The sequence below is a fragment of the Larimichthys crocea genome, unplaced genomic scaffold (genome assembly GCF_000972845.2).
Source record: "Larimichthys crocea isolate SSNF unplaced genomic scaffold, L_crocea_2.0 scaffold456, whole genome shotgun sequence".
Classification (NCBI taxonomy): domain Eukaryota; kingdom Metazoa; phylum Chordata; class Actinopteri; family Sciaenidae; genus Larimichthys; species Larimichthys crocea.
In genome coordinates, this window is record NW_020855938.1 from 1 (window position 1) to 16,052 (window position 16,052).

The following is a 16,052-nucleotide window of genomic DNA, read 5'->3' on the forward strand; positions in this document are numbered from 1 at the left end:
ACACTATTTCGGTTCATCTTTTATGTTGTCACTGGACCGCGGGCGAACAGTCAGCAGTTTGTTTGAGGCATGTGTGGCAACATGGGGTGCATCGCATTTCTCAAACTGATCCGGCGTGAGCCGTCCCTGTACCGGGACAGCAAACACAGACAAGAAAATACCCGCCTCCTCGCTCGTCCAAAGAGCGCACGAGAAGAGTGCCAAAGAGTTAGCCTAAGCAAAATTATAAACCGGAGTTGTTCGAAGCCATGTCAGCCTGTTAGCATGTTTGCAGACCCGTGGGTCAGTCCCCATAGAACTATGACATAGACGCCGCAATTGAGTGGGGTTGTCGTTGTCGCGATGACGTCCAACGCGTTCCGCCATATGGAAATGGCATGTCTGCCCCATCAACTAATACAAGAGAAATGGATCTGAACTTCATAAAGCGCGCTTCTTTCTACAAAGTCTCTTTAAGTTTCTTCTTATACCACCATCCCACACCACACGAATATATCTGGGAAAACAAACCGCAACCAAAACAACGTATGTACTATTTTAACAGTGATGATATAACTGTTTACTTTACCCTTATGTAACACCCAAAAACCAACATATGTATTTTTCTAATGCTGAGGTTTGACAGCTACTAATGTTGTACACACTGTTAACTGGATGATAATATTGGAAAATATTTATATTTAACATTTAAATCTGTGTCTCGATACATTAACAGATCCTGAAATGTAGAGTGACATGAGGTTTTCTGAATAAGAGCATTAAACGTGGAACTATATCATACATATAGTATATATATAATATATATATATCTATATATATATATATATATATATATATATTAGTATATATGTAATATTATAGATAATATAACACACACATATATGGTGTGTGTGTGTGTGTGTGTGTAATGTATATATGTATGTATGTGTGGTGTGTGTGTGTGTGTGTGTGTGTATTATGTTACAAGTGCTGCTTTATTCAGAAAACCCTCATGTCACTATACATTCCGGATCTGGTTATTATCGACCAGATTAAAATGTTAAATATAAATATGTTCAATATGTTATCATCCAGTAACGTGTTACAACATTAGTAGCTTGGTTTTAAAACATCGCAGCATTAGAAAAACATACGTTGGTTGGTGCTTACATAAAGAAGTTGTATATATATTATAATCACACTTTAAAAGTTAATACGTGTTTTGTTGGTGCTTTGTTTGTTTCCCAGATGATATTATTGTGTGTGTGAATGGGTGTATAAGAGACATTAACTTAAAAGACTTTGTAGAAAGGCCCCCCGTCAGGGGTGGCTGTTGTTGTAGAACCAGCGAGTTTCCCCGATTGCCAGAATCCCGGCGAAATAGGCGGGAGTCCCGGCTCTCCGTGGATCACCATCCCACGGGGGGGAGGCGGAGGCTGGTAGGGAGGAAGCAGACGCGAGGCTGCAGGCCGGCCGCTAACTAGGCTACGGAGGCGGCCACTTTGAGACCACGCTCCCCAGCCTATACCTCTCGAAACACCAGATCTCTGGCGAACCAGATGGATGAATGCGAGGCTACAGACTTCTGAACAACTACGTCAAGGATGCATGCATTTCTGGTCATCACTGAGACCTGGCTCCAACACACCATCCCGGACTCTGCTATTGAGCTAGCAGGCTACACTAACACAGGACATGATCGAACAGTGGAACTCCCGTTAGACCCGAGGAGGGGGCTCTGTGTGGTACGTGAATAACAGCTGGTGTACCACACAGTGCTATCATGCAGAGTCACTGTTCACCAGACGTGGAATATCTGACTGTTTAAATGCAGGCCCATTCCTTCCGAGAGAGAGTTCACTGTAGTTCTAATAACAGCGGTGTATATCCCACCGGACGCTAATGCTAACTCAGCTATCGGATTTTTGCATACAAACATTAGCAACAAGCAGAGCATGTACCCGGACGCTGTGCAGATTCTAGCAGGGGATTACAATCATGCAGATTTAAAAGCAGCACTCCCCAGTTTCCACCAGCATGTTAAGTGTGCTACTAGGGGAGACAACACTCTGGACAAGGTGTACTCGAACATCAAACGGGGCTACAGGGCCAGGCCACTACCAAACCTGGGCCAGTCCGACCATCTGTCCTTGCTTTTAATCCCTGCATATGCCCCCCTCAAGAAAACTGCCCCCAACATCACTAAGACTGTTACCATATGGCCAGAGGGGGCCTCCCAGCAGCTACAGGACTGCTTTGCTACGACCAACTGGGAGGTTTTTGAACATCAGGACCTGGAATTGTTCACGGACAGTGTACTGTGTTATATCAAGAACTGCATAGACACTGTCACAGTGGTAAAACACAGCCGGGTCTACCCCAACCAGAAGCCCTGGATGACCCGGGAGGTCAAGAAGCTACTGAAGGAGAGGAACACGGCCTTCAGGTCCGGCAACCGGGACCTCTACAGCACAGCCCGAGCCAACCTGAAGAGAGGCATCAAAGAGGCCAAAGCAGACTACAGGAGGAGGATCGAGAACCACCTGGACAGTAACAACAGCCGGCAGGTGTGGCAGGGCGTCCAGCAGCTCACCAACTACAAGACCAACCGTGGAGCTGCTGAAGGTGACCTTGCGTTGGCAGAGGAGCTGAACGTCTTCTTTGCTCGGTTCAAGGTCACAGCACCAGATGTAGCACAGCTACACCACACAGCCCACAGCAGCACAACCCTCACTCTTGAGGAACAGGAAGTGAGACGCACCCTGCGGGTGGTGAATCCAAGGAAGGCGGCTGGTCCAGATGGCGTCCCAGGACAGGTGCTGAGGAAGTGTGCAGACCAGCTGGCTGGAGTCTTCACGAGGATCTTCAACCAATCCCTGGCCCAGTCCTCTGTTCCACCCTGCCTGAAGTCCTCCACCATAGTCCCCCTGCCCAAAAAGCCACACATCACCAGCCTCAACGACTACAGACCAGTGGCACTCACTCCAGTGGTCATGAAGTGCTTCGAGAAACTGGTTCGCAGTCACATCACAGCAGCCCTGCCCCCCAGCCATGACCCTAACCAGTTTGCCTACAGAGTGAACAGATCCACGGGAGACGCAGTGGCAACAGCACTCCATGCTGCACTTTCACACCTGGAGCAGCAGGGGAGCTATGTGCGGATGCTCTTCGTGGACTACAGCTCGGCATTCAACACCATCCTGCCACACAAGCTGGCGGTCAAGCTGAGGGACCTCGGGCTCCCTGAGGCCACATGCAGGTGGATCAGCAGCTTTCTCTCTGGACGCAGACAGAGAGTCAGAGTGGGTCATCATACATCCACGGCCCTTAGCCTCAGCACTGGCTCCCCCCAGGGCTGTGTGTTGAGTCCCCTGCTTTACTCCCTCTACACACATGACTGCACCCCTGTCCATCACAGCAACACCATTGTGAAGTTTGCAGACGACACCACATTGGTGGGGCTTATCACCGGGGGGGATGAGTCCGCCTATAGAGAAGAGGTGGAGCGGCTGTTGGCTTGGTGCACAGCCAACAACCTTCTTCTCAATACTGCAAAAACAAAAGAACTCTATTCTTAGACTACAGGAGGAGAGACTGTGGTCCACCGTGCTCATCAACGGGACAGTGTGGAGAGGGTGGCAGACTTCTGCTACCTGGGAGTCCACATACAGGCACGTCTTTCCTGGAGCTACTAAAGAAGGCCCAGCAGAGACTGTACTTCCTGAGAATACTCAGGAGAATAACATCACACAAGACTGCTGGTGTTTCTACCGTGCCTCCATTGAAAGCATACTCACCTACTGCGTATGCATTTGGTACACCAGCAGTACAGTGGCTCAGGAAAAACGCTCCAGGGGTCATCAACAACGCCCAAAGGACTGTCGGCTGCCCTCTCCCAGCACTGGAAGACCTACACAGATCCCATTGTCTCAAGAAAGCCCACAACATCATAAAGGACACTTCACACCCTGGTCACCCCTGTTTAAAATGCTGCCTCAGCAGACGTTTACAGAGCCATTGGTGCTAGAACAAATAGCTCCAACACAGTTTTTATCCCAACTGCAATAGCCACTGTGAATGCTGCTAAAAATGATGTGCACAATGTTTTAATGTTTTATGTTATGGGTGTATGCTCCTTAGCATATTTAGTATTTATTTTGATTTTGCATGTTTTAATTTTATTTATTTTAGTACATTTTAATGTCTCAGGTATTTTATTCTTATTTATTCTAGTTATTTTAACAGTCACTAGTCCATTTAATGCTAGGATTTTATTGCACTGACTAGAAGCACTTTCAATCTCGTTTTACCTGTGACAGTGACAATAAGTCTATTCTATTCTATTTATGGGGTTCAGTCCATTCCTTGTATTAGTTTACGGGCAGACCTGCCATTTCCAATATGGCGTCGACGTCGACTACGATTCCGCGCTCAATGCGGCGTCTATGTATATATGTCTATTAGGGATGTAAGGATACACTCAACTCACGACTCGATTCGAGTCACGATTTTTTGTTCACGATACGATTTTTTCACGATTTTTTTTTTATCAAAATGAGCTACAGACAAATTCTGACCAAATAAAATTATCTTTTTATTTGTAGGAAAAAAATCTCTCTTTACAGAAACTCTCAAGCAGTTTGTGTCTTTTAGGGCTGCCAGCAAGCGTGATCTGACCATTACCTTTCAGCTTGAAGTATGAGCTAACTGAAAAAAAACAATTAAGATGATAGCTCATTAACCCTTTAATGAGAGTCCACGGCCCCGGGAAACGGCGAGGTCCGGGCGCTGTAAACGCAGAGCCGGTCGCGGCGAACCACCTCGGAGGAAATGAGCCTCCCGCACCGTGCGGCCGTCCCTGCCCGAGTTTAATGCCCCGTCCAGACTGCGCGGAAGTCGCGGAGAAGTTGCGGTGATTGGTTAAATTGCAACACCCCTGAATTCACGGGGATTCACTGAAGTTGCGTTGAAGTTGCAAATTGCAAATCGTGAATTCCTGGAGGATCGTGTTATGGTTCATTTACAGTACAGTCAGGCCTGACGCCGTACCACTACTGGCGCGTGTGTGTGTGTGTGTGTGTGTGTGTGTGTGTGTGTATGTGTGTGTGTGACACGGAAAGGCAGACGCGGCAGTTGAAGCTGCAGCCACAACGTAACCTGTTTCTAATTAAAAAATAGACGAAAAAGAACATATCCTACTTCTCTCGCATTCGCCAAGAATCGCGATTCATTTTTTCTGTCAACCGATGCGAGTCGTCACGCATTTGTACCGATTTTAATCGTGGCACGATGTATCGTTACATCCCTAATGTCTATAGTCAGTCCGGTCCAGAGTCCTGATCGATGAGAGAAGAATCATGCTTATAGAATCAATAAAGCCTTCATAGAATATTTATCTAAAGAAATCATCAACAAAGTGAACAACAACACAACTGCTCTCTTTACATAGACTCCATGCCCTGCGCTATATAACTTCACTTCAATAGTTAACAGTTAAACGTTACACAACATCAGACTAATATCTACAGTGGAGCACCAAATATTATGATTAGAGAGAAAATCAGGATTTTGTACTAATGTGGTGTTTATTGTCCAGAGATAATCTCAAAAATCTCAATAATCTCAGCTCTTCCCAGACATAGACATATACATAGACGCCTCTTTGAGCAGGTTGGTCCGTTGCTGCGATACGTTAACGCGTCCGCCATATTGAATGTGGCAGATCTGCCCGTAAACTAATAACAGGAAATGGACTGAACTTCATAAAACGCCTTTCTACAAAGTGCTTTAAGTTAATGTCTCTTATACACCCATTCACACACACACACTAATATATATGGAAAACAAATAGGCACCAAAAATGTATATGTATATATATATATATGCATGTGTGTGTGTGTGTGTGTGTGTGTGTGTGTATATATATATATATATATAATCAGGACGCGCATTGTGTTCTGCGTCCTGATTGGCTAAGTGAGAACCGCACGTGTAAGAATACTCTTGCACAGCTTTTTCCGTGTGTTGCCACTCTGCAACTTAAGGGCTGCGCTCTACTTTGCCACATCCAAAATGGCGGCGACGTCGATGTACGATTCAGCGCTCAACAATGCGGTGTCTACGTATGGGCGGGACAATTAACCAGTCAATTATATGTTACGATAAATATGTACAGAATGCACGGGAATGTGTTATGTGTAAACTATACAGTGGTGTAAACGTGCATGTTTTGAAGCTTTTATTTTATTTTATTTTTGTTTTATTTTGAAACTACTTCCGCTTTGGACTTCCGATATGGATTGGATATATGGCGGGGCTCTTGTCGGCCATCTTGCCTGCAGATGGGTACTCTTAGGCCAGAGTTAGTGGACAGCATGGAGGTATGGAAAGAAGCAGCTCCGTTCATTCTTAAACTGCTGCTGTTTCCCATTTTTTAGTTGGTATGATGGATATGTAATGGGTATTGAGATAAAAAAAGAAAAAAAAGAACCAAAATAATAATAATGTAAACTAGCATACACAATAAGCTTATTAAGCCTGATCAACCCATTGTATACTATGACAGTGTATACTTCATCTGCATTATGGTGTGACCTGTTTGCCTGCAAATGATCCACAAATTGTTTTATTCAGATTTTCATAGTATTCTTCAGTGGTAACACAGAAGAGCTAAAAGTGAAAACAGAAATATTTTGACACTGTGAAGCACAAAACTCAGATATGATTCAATATTTAATAAGAAACAACAGCGGTGAAGGTTTTCATGGTGTATTTACATCATTTGAAGACACTCCTGGACCTAAAAGCAATGCATTGTGAGTTATTTAAGCATACAAGTGACAAAATATGCAAATACTTATTCATCTTAATAACCATGTGGAACAAATGGTTATTTATATTTTACATCTTTAAATCATGTTTTTTTTAAATATAAATGTATATATTATAGAACAGTAATTGATGTTTGTAATTAACAAGAATTGCTAAATAAATCATCTCAGTGTAAAAAAAAAATACAGTATTGCCACCATTAAAGCACTATTTATGGGGCAGCTGTCATACTTACTCATATGCTTGCTGACAGCTCAGTCTACATAAAAATCTTTGAAGAAACTATGGTTAACTATTAATTAATGGTTAATTACAGAGTCAAATAATGATTGTTTTGATTAATTTTCATAAATCTGTTTATTTGAGTAGTGACAGTTTTTCATAAATATGCTCATGTTAGCAGACATGAACAAACCAATCTTGTTTTTAAAATCACACACAGTGAGTCTGCGCGAGCTTGTTGCAAAAAAAAAAGCAAACTTAAAAAAAAAAAAAACTCATAGCAGAGGTATGACAAACAAATTTAAACAGTTAACCACCATGAATATATTTAACAATTTCTTTAATTCCCAAAATACATTATTCAAGAGCACATGGATGTCTTCATGAAGGACAAGATTAGGCATATATTCAGTCTTCCATTCTGTACACATTTTGTGGATATTCTTTCATTTAAAGATGCAATCAGTAATATCATTCTGTGATCGAGTGTTCTCTTGAAGAAATAGAGAAGTGCTGGTCTTCATGCTAGTATTTATGTTTTTGGTGGAAACACCTTAACTCAGTCAGTTTGTACTCAGGGAGGAGGTGGATACCTGCCAACATAAAAGAAATTAACCTTGAATTACAAATGATACTTTTGAGCATTACAGGAAATGTAGAACTGAGACTGAGATTGACATATTCAGGATATTTAGGCCTATTCAAGTCAATACTGCATCCTGTTAACATAAAGCTAAAATTGAATTATGTAGATCTATTCCTAATGCAAACTTTACGTCATTAATCTACAGGGTTATGTTAAGCATATACATTGTAATTAGCAAATGGTGGTAAATAGTAATGCCAAAAAGCAAGACCTTACTGATTGCACCTTTATCTAACAGTTACAATATTAATTCACCAGCAGGATACTGGATTTAGACAGTGACAAATAAAAACATGATCTCTAACTTTTTCTCCACCGCTCATTAAATGCAGCTAATGAGATAATTAATTCAGTCCAAGTGTTCAGTGTTGTATTTCAGAAACAAATCTAAGTGAGACAGGGCAATAATTTGATAATTTGTACAAAGGACAGCAAATAATCTATCAGTAAGTTTAAGTGGCTGAAGAGTTGACCACAAACTGCTGATTATTCCATCACAGCATTTACCGACATAGCATGCACCTTGAACACAATTTTATTATCAAACTGTCATGTCAGTGGGCACTTCCAACTGCAGGACATAAAAGCAGCCAGCAAGTTATTTTTGATTGTTAACTGGAAGATTAAGATGGTGAATACAAGGCCCAGTATGCAATGTTGCAGGTTCTTCAAGCATACAAACAGAAAGGCACCATTGATATTTTTCTGTACTGAAACATACTGTGAACCATTGCTACATACTAGTGTATGGCACTTTACCTACAAGACATGAACACATTTGTACACTTTTATAAAACTCTTTATTTACTACATCACTAAAATAAAAGTTTCATTTCATTTACACAGCAAATCATTTATAGAAAATAATGGTTTAATAGTGACTATTCCTGCCCCCCTCAACATAAAAGGATTCTCAGCTATTTTTCAGCTATTTCTCTTTTTTTTCTTTACACAGCGACTGGATCTTGTTTGGTGGCAGAACTGGATAACTTGGCTTGCAGGTCATCATTTGGTGATGCTGGGTTAGTCCTGCGGCTATACATAGCCCTGAACAACAAGGCTGTAGTGCTATCTGTAGTGATGCAGGGCATGTGTCCCCCCTGAGGTTCCTCTGTTTTGCTCACCAGCATGCCAACACCACTGGACTCTACATTATGCAGCAAATGGGCATTGGTGGTTCTTTTGGTGCTGCAGTCAATGTTGTTGTTTGTATGACATAGCTTCTCAGGTGAAGCTAAGAACATATGGCTGGAAGCTGTGGTTTCATGATCACCTATGATTTGATAGTTACCATTCTCCATGGTAAACAATGGGCTAGGTGGTAAGCTATGGGCCTCATGGCCATGGTTAAAGTGGGCAGAGTTCCTCTTCTGTTCATTTCGGCTCAAAGACTTGTTTGGCTGACGTGTGTTCGACAACAGCAGGGGGCACTCCTCCTCACCAGAGGGACTTAAAGCCACTGATGGAACAGAGAAGGCCTGGCTTGACAAGGGAGCTGACATGTCTGATAAAGGAGACCCTGGAGTTGCTAGAGAGGTCCGGGACACCGGAGACAGCTGGGTCGGAGTTGTTGTGGCAGATACCAACCTGCAACAGACATCATAAAGATTTTTTACACCTTTGTTTGAAAGATGTTCATGTGCACTGTTTATATGTGAGTGTGTAAACGTCATTGTCTGGTTAATAGAAGGAAAAGGTGATATGTTTGTGTAAGCAAGGTAAGACAAAAGACAAGAGAAGGGTTGAAATACAGATGCTAAAGACAGAGCAATACACACTGAAGTTACAACAGCTTTCTGTTTCATGTCAGAACATCAAAATTAGAAAACTGAAATACATTTATAATGACAAGAGCAATCATCCCACCAAATGTTTTTTGAGGGGTGATCAATGTAATTTTATTTTGCTAATTCAACCCTAATTCCCTTGCTAAACGCCCAATTCAATGGTCTGCCTCTGAGACAGAGCCATTCAGCAAGCTAACCCAGTAGCATAAAGCCTGTAACATCAGAGAATGGAAGAAAGCAACAACTGCATAGCCTGAACATGTAACTGTACATTTATTTTTTGGAACAGTGGAAAGACTAACCAAGATGGTTTTGGTGCAGTTTATTTTGTTTGCAACGAACATGACAGTGGGTTAACAAGGCAGTTAAACCAACATTATGTAAAACTGGTATTTTTCCAATTTGTTGTGTAGTGTAATCCCACAGTGGTAAATATGGACAGCTGTACTTGAGTATTTGTTCTGATTACATTACTTATGATCAGAAACTAGCAAGTCGACAACTTTGCTAACAGCCAAACATGAACAAGGTCACCAAGAGCAGACACAGCAGCAGCTAATATTACTGACTAGTCCAATAGCAGTCAGCCCAGCTTGGCATCTTTCAGCCTTTTATTTCACCAAGCTCTCACCAACCACTAAAAGACAGTCCCACATTTACTCTTGTCCGGCAGCAATCTGGTTACATTGCCCACTTGCCCAGCTCTGGTTAGCATTCCCCCAACCTTCGGGCCTCAAAACATCCTCTACTTTTTCCCAGGGTCCAAATCACCTGTGGTACAAACACTAACACTCCCCTGGTGCTCTGAGCTCACAGCTCAGTTAACAGACTAAGCTAAAATTAACAGCAGCTACAGGAAACTCTAAATCAGAGAGTTGAGGCGGAGCACCTGGAGGACATCAGAGGGAAAACCAGAAAACATTTTCTCCATAAAATATGATCCAGTTTCACCAAAATCAGTAAAATAGTTGGTGGTGTGTGACTTAGTGACGTACTTCTCCTTACCCGGCGCAAAGTCATATAGTGTGTAAACAGACATACGAACAGACACCGTTCACCTGATCACAGGTCAGTGTAGATCAACAGGATTTAGAGAGATAGAGGGTAATAGCAAATTTTGGGATAGATAGTCATCAGTGAAAGTTGCTTTTGACAGGGCCCTAGTACTCATGGTAAATGGACTGTACTTATATAGCCTTTCTAGTCTTCCGACCACTCAAAGTGCTTTACAGTACATATCTCATTCACCCATTCACACACATTCATACACTGCTCATCAGTGTGAGGAGCTAACCATTCATACACATTCACACACTGATGGCACAGCCTTCGGGACCAATTTGTGGTTCAGTATCTTTCCCAAAAAAAGCACAGCACACAATAAGTCAGCTTCACATACATGTACTTGGATTCGCTCAGGTTAAAATGAGTCATATTCTGTAAACAAATAAATCATATTCTAACTAAACAAATAATTTACGTTCATGGAGTCTTTGACAGAGCGACCTTTACAGTTTTCCTGACAGAAAAGACCAAGACACAGGCACTTGCCCTATATCTCTAAGTCCAGTCTGGTGGAGTCCAGTGGCAATCAAGTGCTTTGAATGGCTGGTCAGGGGTTACATCTGCTCCTCACTACCCAGCACACTGGACCAAGTACTGGTACTACTTACCATCCCAACTGATCAACAGAGGAACAGGTAAATGGATTGTACTTATATAGTGCCTTTCTAGTCTACCATTCACATACCGATGGTGCAATTTGGGGTTCAGTATCTTCGACATGCAAACTGGAACATAGGCCCTACCTCTGAGCCACAGCCTCCCCAGGACATATCCTCCACACCACCCTATCCCACCTGGCAACCCATTGCTGTGTTTGGAACCTGGACACACACACACAACTGTGTAGCCACATTTGACAACAACACCATTGTCAAGTTTGATGTGGTACTACTGATCACTGAAAACAATGAAAAGGCATATCTGAAGAAAGTGGAGAACCTGAACCCACTGGTGTCAAGACAACAGGCTACCCCTGAACATCAGCAAGACTAAGGAGATGATAGCAGGGCAGAAACCCCTTATATAAATGGGGAAGTATCTCAGCGTCCACATCACAGAGGATCTGACCCAGGCACTACATACTGATTCTGTGGTGAGAAAGGCAAGACAGAGACAGTTTCACCTCAGACACTTGAGGAAATTATGGGTATCTCCATAAATCCTGAGGAATTTTTACTCCAGCACCATTGACAGCATCCCGATGCAAAACATTGCTGTCTGGTACGGAAACAGCACCAAACACAACATCCTGCAGAGTGGTTTTGTTCTGTTGAACAATAGGTAGTGCTCTACCTGCCTAAAGTATATATCTGCATAAGACTAGGAGATTATTTAAGAACCCCAACCATCCAAATAACGACCTTTTCTCGCTGTTAACATCAGGAAGGAGCCTTGAGAGACTCAGGAAGAGCTTTTACCCACAGACCACTAGAAGACTAGGAGAATGAATGGGAGCAGCTTTCATATTTGATGTAGACCACTGGCTCACAATATATATTTTATATACATACATATACAGTACGTATATAAATTTTCATTGCTTATATACTGTATGTCTTTGTTTTCTTGTTGTCAGTTTCAGTTTCTTCTTAGTTTTTGTTTGTTAAAATTAATCAGTCAGTTACCTTGTACTTCAAGACAAGTCCCTGTCGAAGTTGGGTGTGTCTCGGCACTTCTTTGAATGAGCAATTAAGTCTCTGGTACCACCAGTGGCATTCAGACGACCCCGGCCGCCCTGTGTGGCACGTTGGCTATTGTCCGTCAATGACATCACCGAGACAGACTCAGTATCAGACAGAACACTGTTGCTCCAGTCATTACTCCAGCTGCAGAGACAGGGAGGGGGTCGTTTAAATGGAGACAGGTTTGAGACAGGCCTCTGGACCATGACATAACGAAATTTTTTATCATTTATACAGTAAATGAAACTGCTCTTTAATCTGTTAGTATACAGTATGTTCATCCAATCAGGATTTAGCCTGCCCAAATGTTTTATCCCATTCTTGATGACTTTATCAATGGCTGAAACACCATAGTAATATGTTTTTCTGTTTTTTACAGTTAAGGATGACTTGGTGCACAGGAGGCACAGCAAAGACTGACATTGGTGGAATAAAGAATGTTGGAGTTTTCATGTTAATAAATATTTCTATTATTCAACTTCACTTATATTTACTAGATTTGTTTTAATTTATGATTTTGGAATTTGTTGCTGAAGCACATACAGTATTATGATAGAAATACACGATGAATACAACGATGAAAAAATTATAGGATCAAAGCCATTTTCAGTTCCCAATTCCAGTTCCAGTACCCTGTGTACTCCTGTCTAATGTCAGGTCACAGGATAATAAAATGAGGAAATAAGTCCAACTACTTTGTGGAAAATTAGAGACTGTTGTCCATATCTTTACAGAGACCTGGCTCCATCACAATATCCCTGATCAGCACTTGAAAGGCAGGCTGTTTTCAGGCCAATAGGCCTCTATTGTAAGGGCTGTCAAGAACAACAGACAACACCTCTAATTTTCCTTTCTCAGTGTGTAGGTAGAAACTATGATGGCTGTGAAGCTCACGAAAAACACAAAAGGCATTCTCTAAAGCCAGTGTCTGGTTTGTCTGTTCTGGGCTACTGTAGAAACATGTTGGTTCAACATGGAAGACTCCGTAGAAGATAACCTGCTTCCCTGTAAGAATCATGAAAAGGATTCTTACAGTATTATTTACTCTTATTTTCAGATGATTATACACTAATGAAAACATGAATATTATGGTATTGATGGCATTGGATGGCAATGGTCCTGACTGCAAAAGGACTGTGCAGATTAGCTCTCTGAGGTCAATTTCAACCTGAGCCTCAGTCTGAGCAGAGTTCCAGTCCTGTGGAAAACCTCCTGTATAGTTCCACTACTAAAGACCACTTCAAACCTGTCACTTTCAATGGATGAAGACTATGGAGAGTGTCATTTTCAACCAGCTCAAAGCTCTGGTGAGCTCAAATCTGGACTCCCTACAATTCACCTACTAACCAGGCATTGATGATGCCGTCATCCACCTAATACACAGATCCCTCTCACACCTGGAAAACATTGGACACTGTGAAAATCATGTTTTTTGCCATCACTGCTTAGGGGGAAGTTATAAGGGGACCGCCAACTACCTCATCAATAAACCACAGTATGTGAGTCTGCATGACTGTGTCTGATGTGGTGACTTGCAGCACAGGGGGCCCACAGGGTCAGGTGCTCTCCCCTTTTCTCTTCAGCATGTACACATCAGACTTCAGACACAACACTGACTGCTATCACCAATAGATGTTCTCTGATGACACAACCATCGCTGGACATGCATGTACCAGAAGGAAACGAGCAGGAGGGGGTCATCACAGATTTTGTCGACTGGTGCACTCTCAACTCTCACTTTTCACATCAACATCAGAAAGATGAAGGATGGTGATTGAGGAACACACATCAGTCCACACCAGTAAACATGCAGGGGTTAGATATCGAGATGGATGGAGCATACAAATACCTGGATGTTCACCTTTACAATAAACTGGACTGGTTGGACAACACAGATGTACTGTACGAGAAGGGTCAAAGTCTCCTTCACTTGCTGAGAAGAATGAGGTCCTTTGGAGTGTGCAGGACAGTTAAAACTTTCTATGACACTATAGTGGCACCTGGACTAACCCCTAGTCTCCATAGAGGAAGTGGGGGGGGGGAGAAAGCTGATCTTACAACTCTGCCATATTCTTCAACCTAAATCTTACACAATTGAACTTTGATACAAACGTAAATCCAAAAAAGTTTGGTCACCGACTAAAACGGAAACAAAAACAGAATGCAACTTCAATCTATATACAGTTCAATAACCAGATATTTAATGTTGAAACTGATCAACTTTATTGTTTGTAAATATATATATACACTTGTGAATTTGGTGCTTGGTCAAAGTTTTACTCTAAAAGAGCAGGTAGTGTCTCCTGTGTGAATATGTGTGGCACATTATGAAAAGCAAAATAGGACACTTGAGCAACTGCAGCAAAAATGGAAAAGGAGGCTGAGCATTGACTTTTTTTTTTTTGGCATACCCACAGCCACAGCCAAAATATATAACATATAACCCCAGTACAAATGTCACAATGGCAGTTGTGACTGTTGATTCCCTGTGTTCCCCCTTGTTTCCCCATCCTTGTGTTTCTGGTGTTTACTTGTCAGTCTCTGTCCTTGTTAGTCTCTGTGTTTTTGTGTGTTGTGGGCGTGGCACATTTCCCTGGTCCCTCCTGGATAATCACAGATGAAGCACACCTGCCATTCTTCAGCTCACCTGCCTTCCACCAGTTCATCACCTCAACTGCATATAAACCCTGGCATACTCCCACGCCTTGTCAGATCGTTTGTTCAGCTACTGTGGCAGTCTACATTCGGACCTCCTTAACTGTTGTTCTTTGTGTTTCCCATTGGTTTCCTAGCCTGTTTCTAACCTCTGATCCTTTTGTGCTCAGGTCCACCATCATCACCTCCTGCCATATACCTGCTTGCCTGCTCTCCACCAACCATCTCTGGACAGCCCACATTCCGTGCCTCCACCGTCTATTCCACCCACTGCTTCACCTCAGCCATTCCCTCCACCTCATCATCGGACCCTCTCCTTCTCCTTTTTTCCCACGTCACAAATAAATCCCCTTCTCTTGCCAACCTTTGTCTGAACCTGCATTTTGGGTCAGTTCCTGTGTTATCATGACACAAGTGTCTGGAAAAACCTGTGTCTTTTAAAATAATGAATCAAATCAAGTGGCCACTTGATTTGATTCATTATTTTAAAAATGGCTCCTGAGTAGTAGTAGTAGTAATAATAATAAACATTATTTATATTCAAAGTAACAAGGTCTATCACATAGTTTTGCACGCTCTAATGAGATCATCTATAACTGGTCAGTTATAGATGATCTCATTAGAGCGTGCAAAACTATGAGTTTGCAGGTATTCACATTCTATGGCCTTGAGCTATTCTGAGCTGTGCTAAACAGTGTTCTGTGGCAGCAGCAAACACTGCATCAGTATAACACAGAAACCACAGCAAGAACAAGTAGAATTACTTTATTTAGTTTTGTAGCTGACTGAGTGGCTCCTTCCTAGTGTCCTCACAAAAACACCCAATGAATTAGTAGTCACTGTTTAATGTCTGCCATCTGAGTTATCCATGTTACCTCTATATCACTTCCCCAAAGCTAGACCAAGCCCTAACTGATTAAAACCAAACCATGTTTATCAAACTAAATACAATTCAAGTTCGTTCTTACCTTTGGCTGGAGATGTGGGTGAATGTAGTGGCTTCATGCGCAGATAATGCATATTTACTTGTGGAGAAGGTTGTTTCTGTCTCCTTCTCAGTCGCATGCTGCATTACCATCCCATTACATTGCTTTAAAGAGAGAAATAGAAGAGACATTGACAACTGATTTGAGTGTACAGATTTAACAGGTTTTCATGCATTTTATTTGATACCAATGAGTTTAG

The 16,052-nt window shown here is 42.2% G+C and overlaps 1 protein-coding gene across 7 annotated transcripts in view; it reads right to left on the minus strand.

Annotated features, from left to right (window-relative positions):
• Positions 1–6,010: 6,010 nt before the first annotated feature.
• The window catches only part of nrg1 (neuregulin 1), a 34,314-nt gene continuing 24,272 nt past the window's right edge, over positions 6,011–16,052 (minus strand). For 5 of the 7 annotated variants that reach the window (XM_019264332.2, XM_019264317.2, XM_019264313.2 and 2 more), the window contains 2 exons: positions 15,836–15,957; positions 6,011–9,265 (listed from right to left, as the gene is read on the minus strand). In XM_019264332.2, coding sequence (XP_019119877.1) covers positions 8,626–9,265; positions 15,836–15,957 — 762 coding nt within the window. In that variant the 3' untranslated portion in view covers positions 6,011–8,625. Of the gene's footprint in view, positions 9,266–12,155; positions 12,357–15,835; positions 15,958–16,052 lie in introns of all 7 variants that reach the window. The other 2 variants (XM_027276584.1, XM_027276582.1) reach the window with 1 other exon arrangement.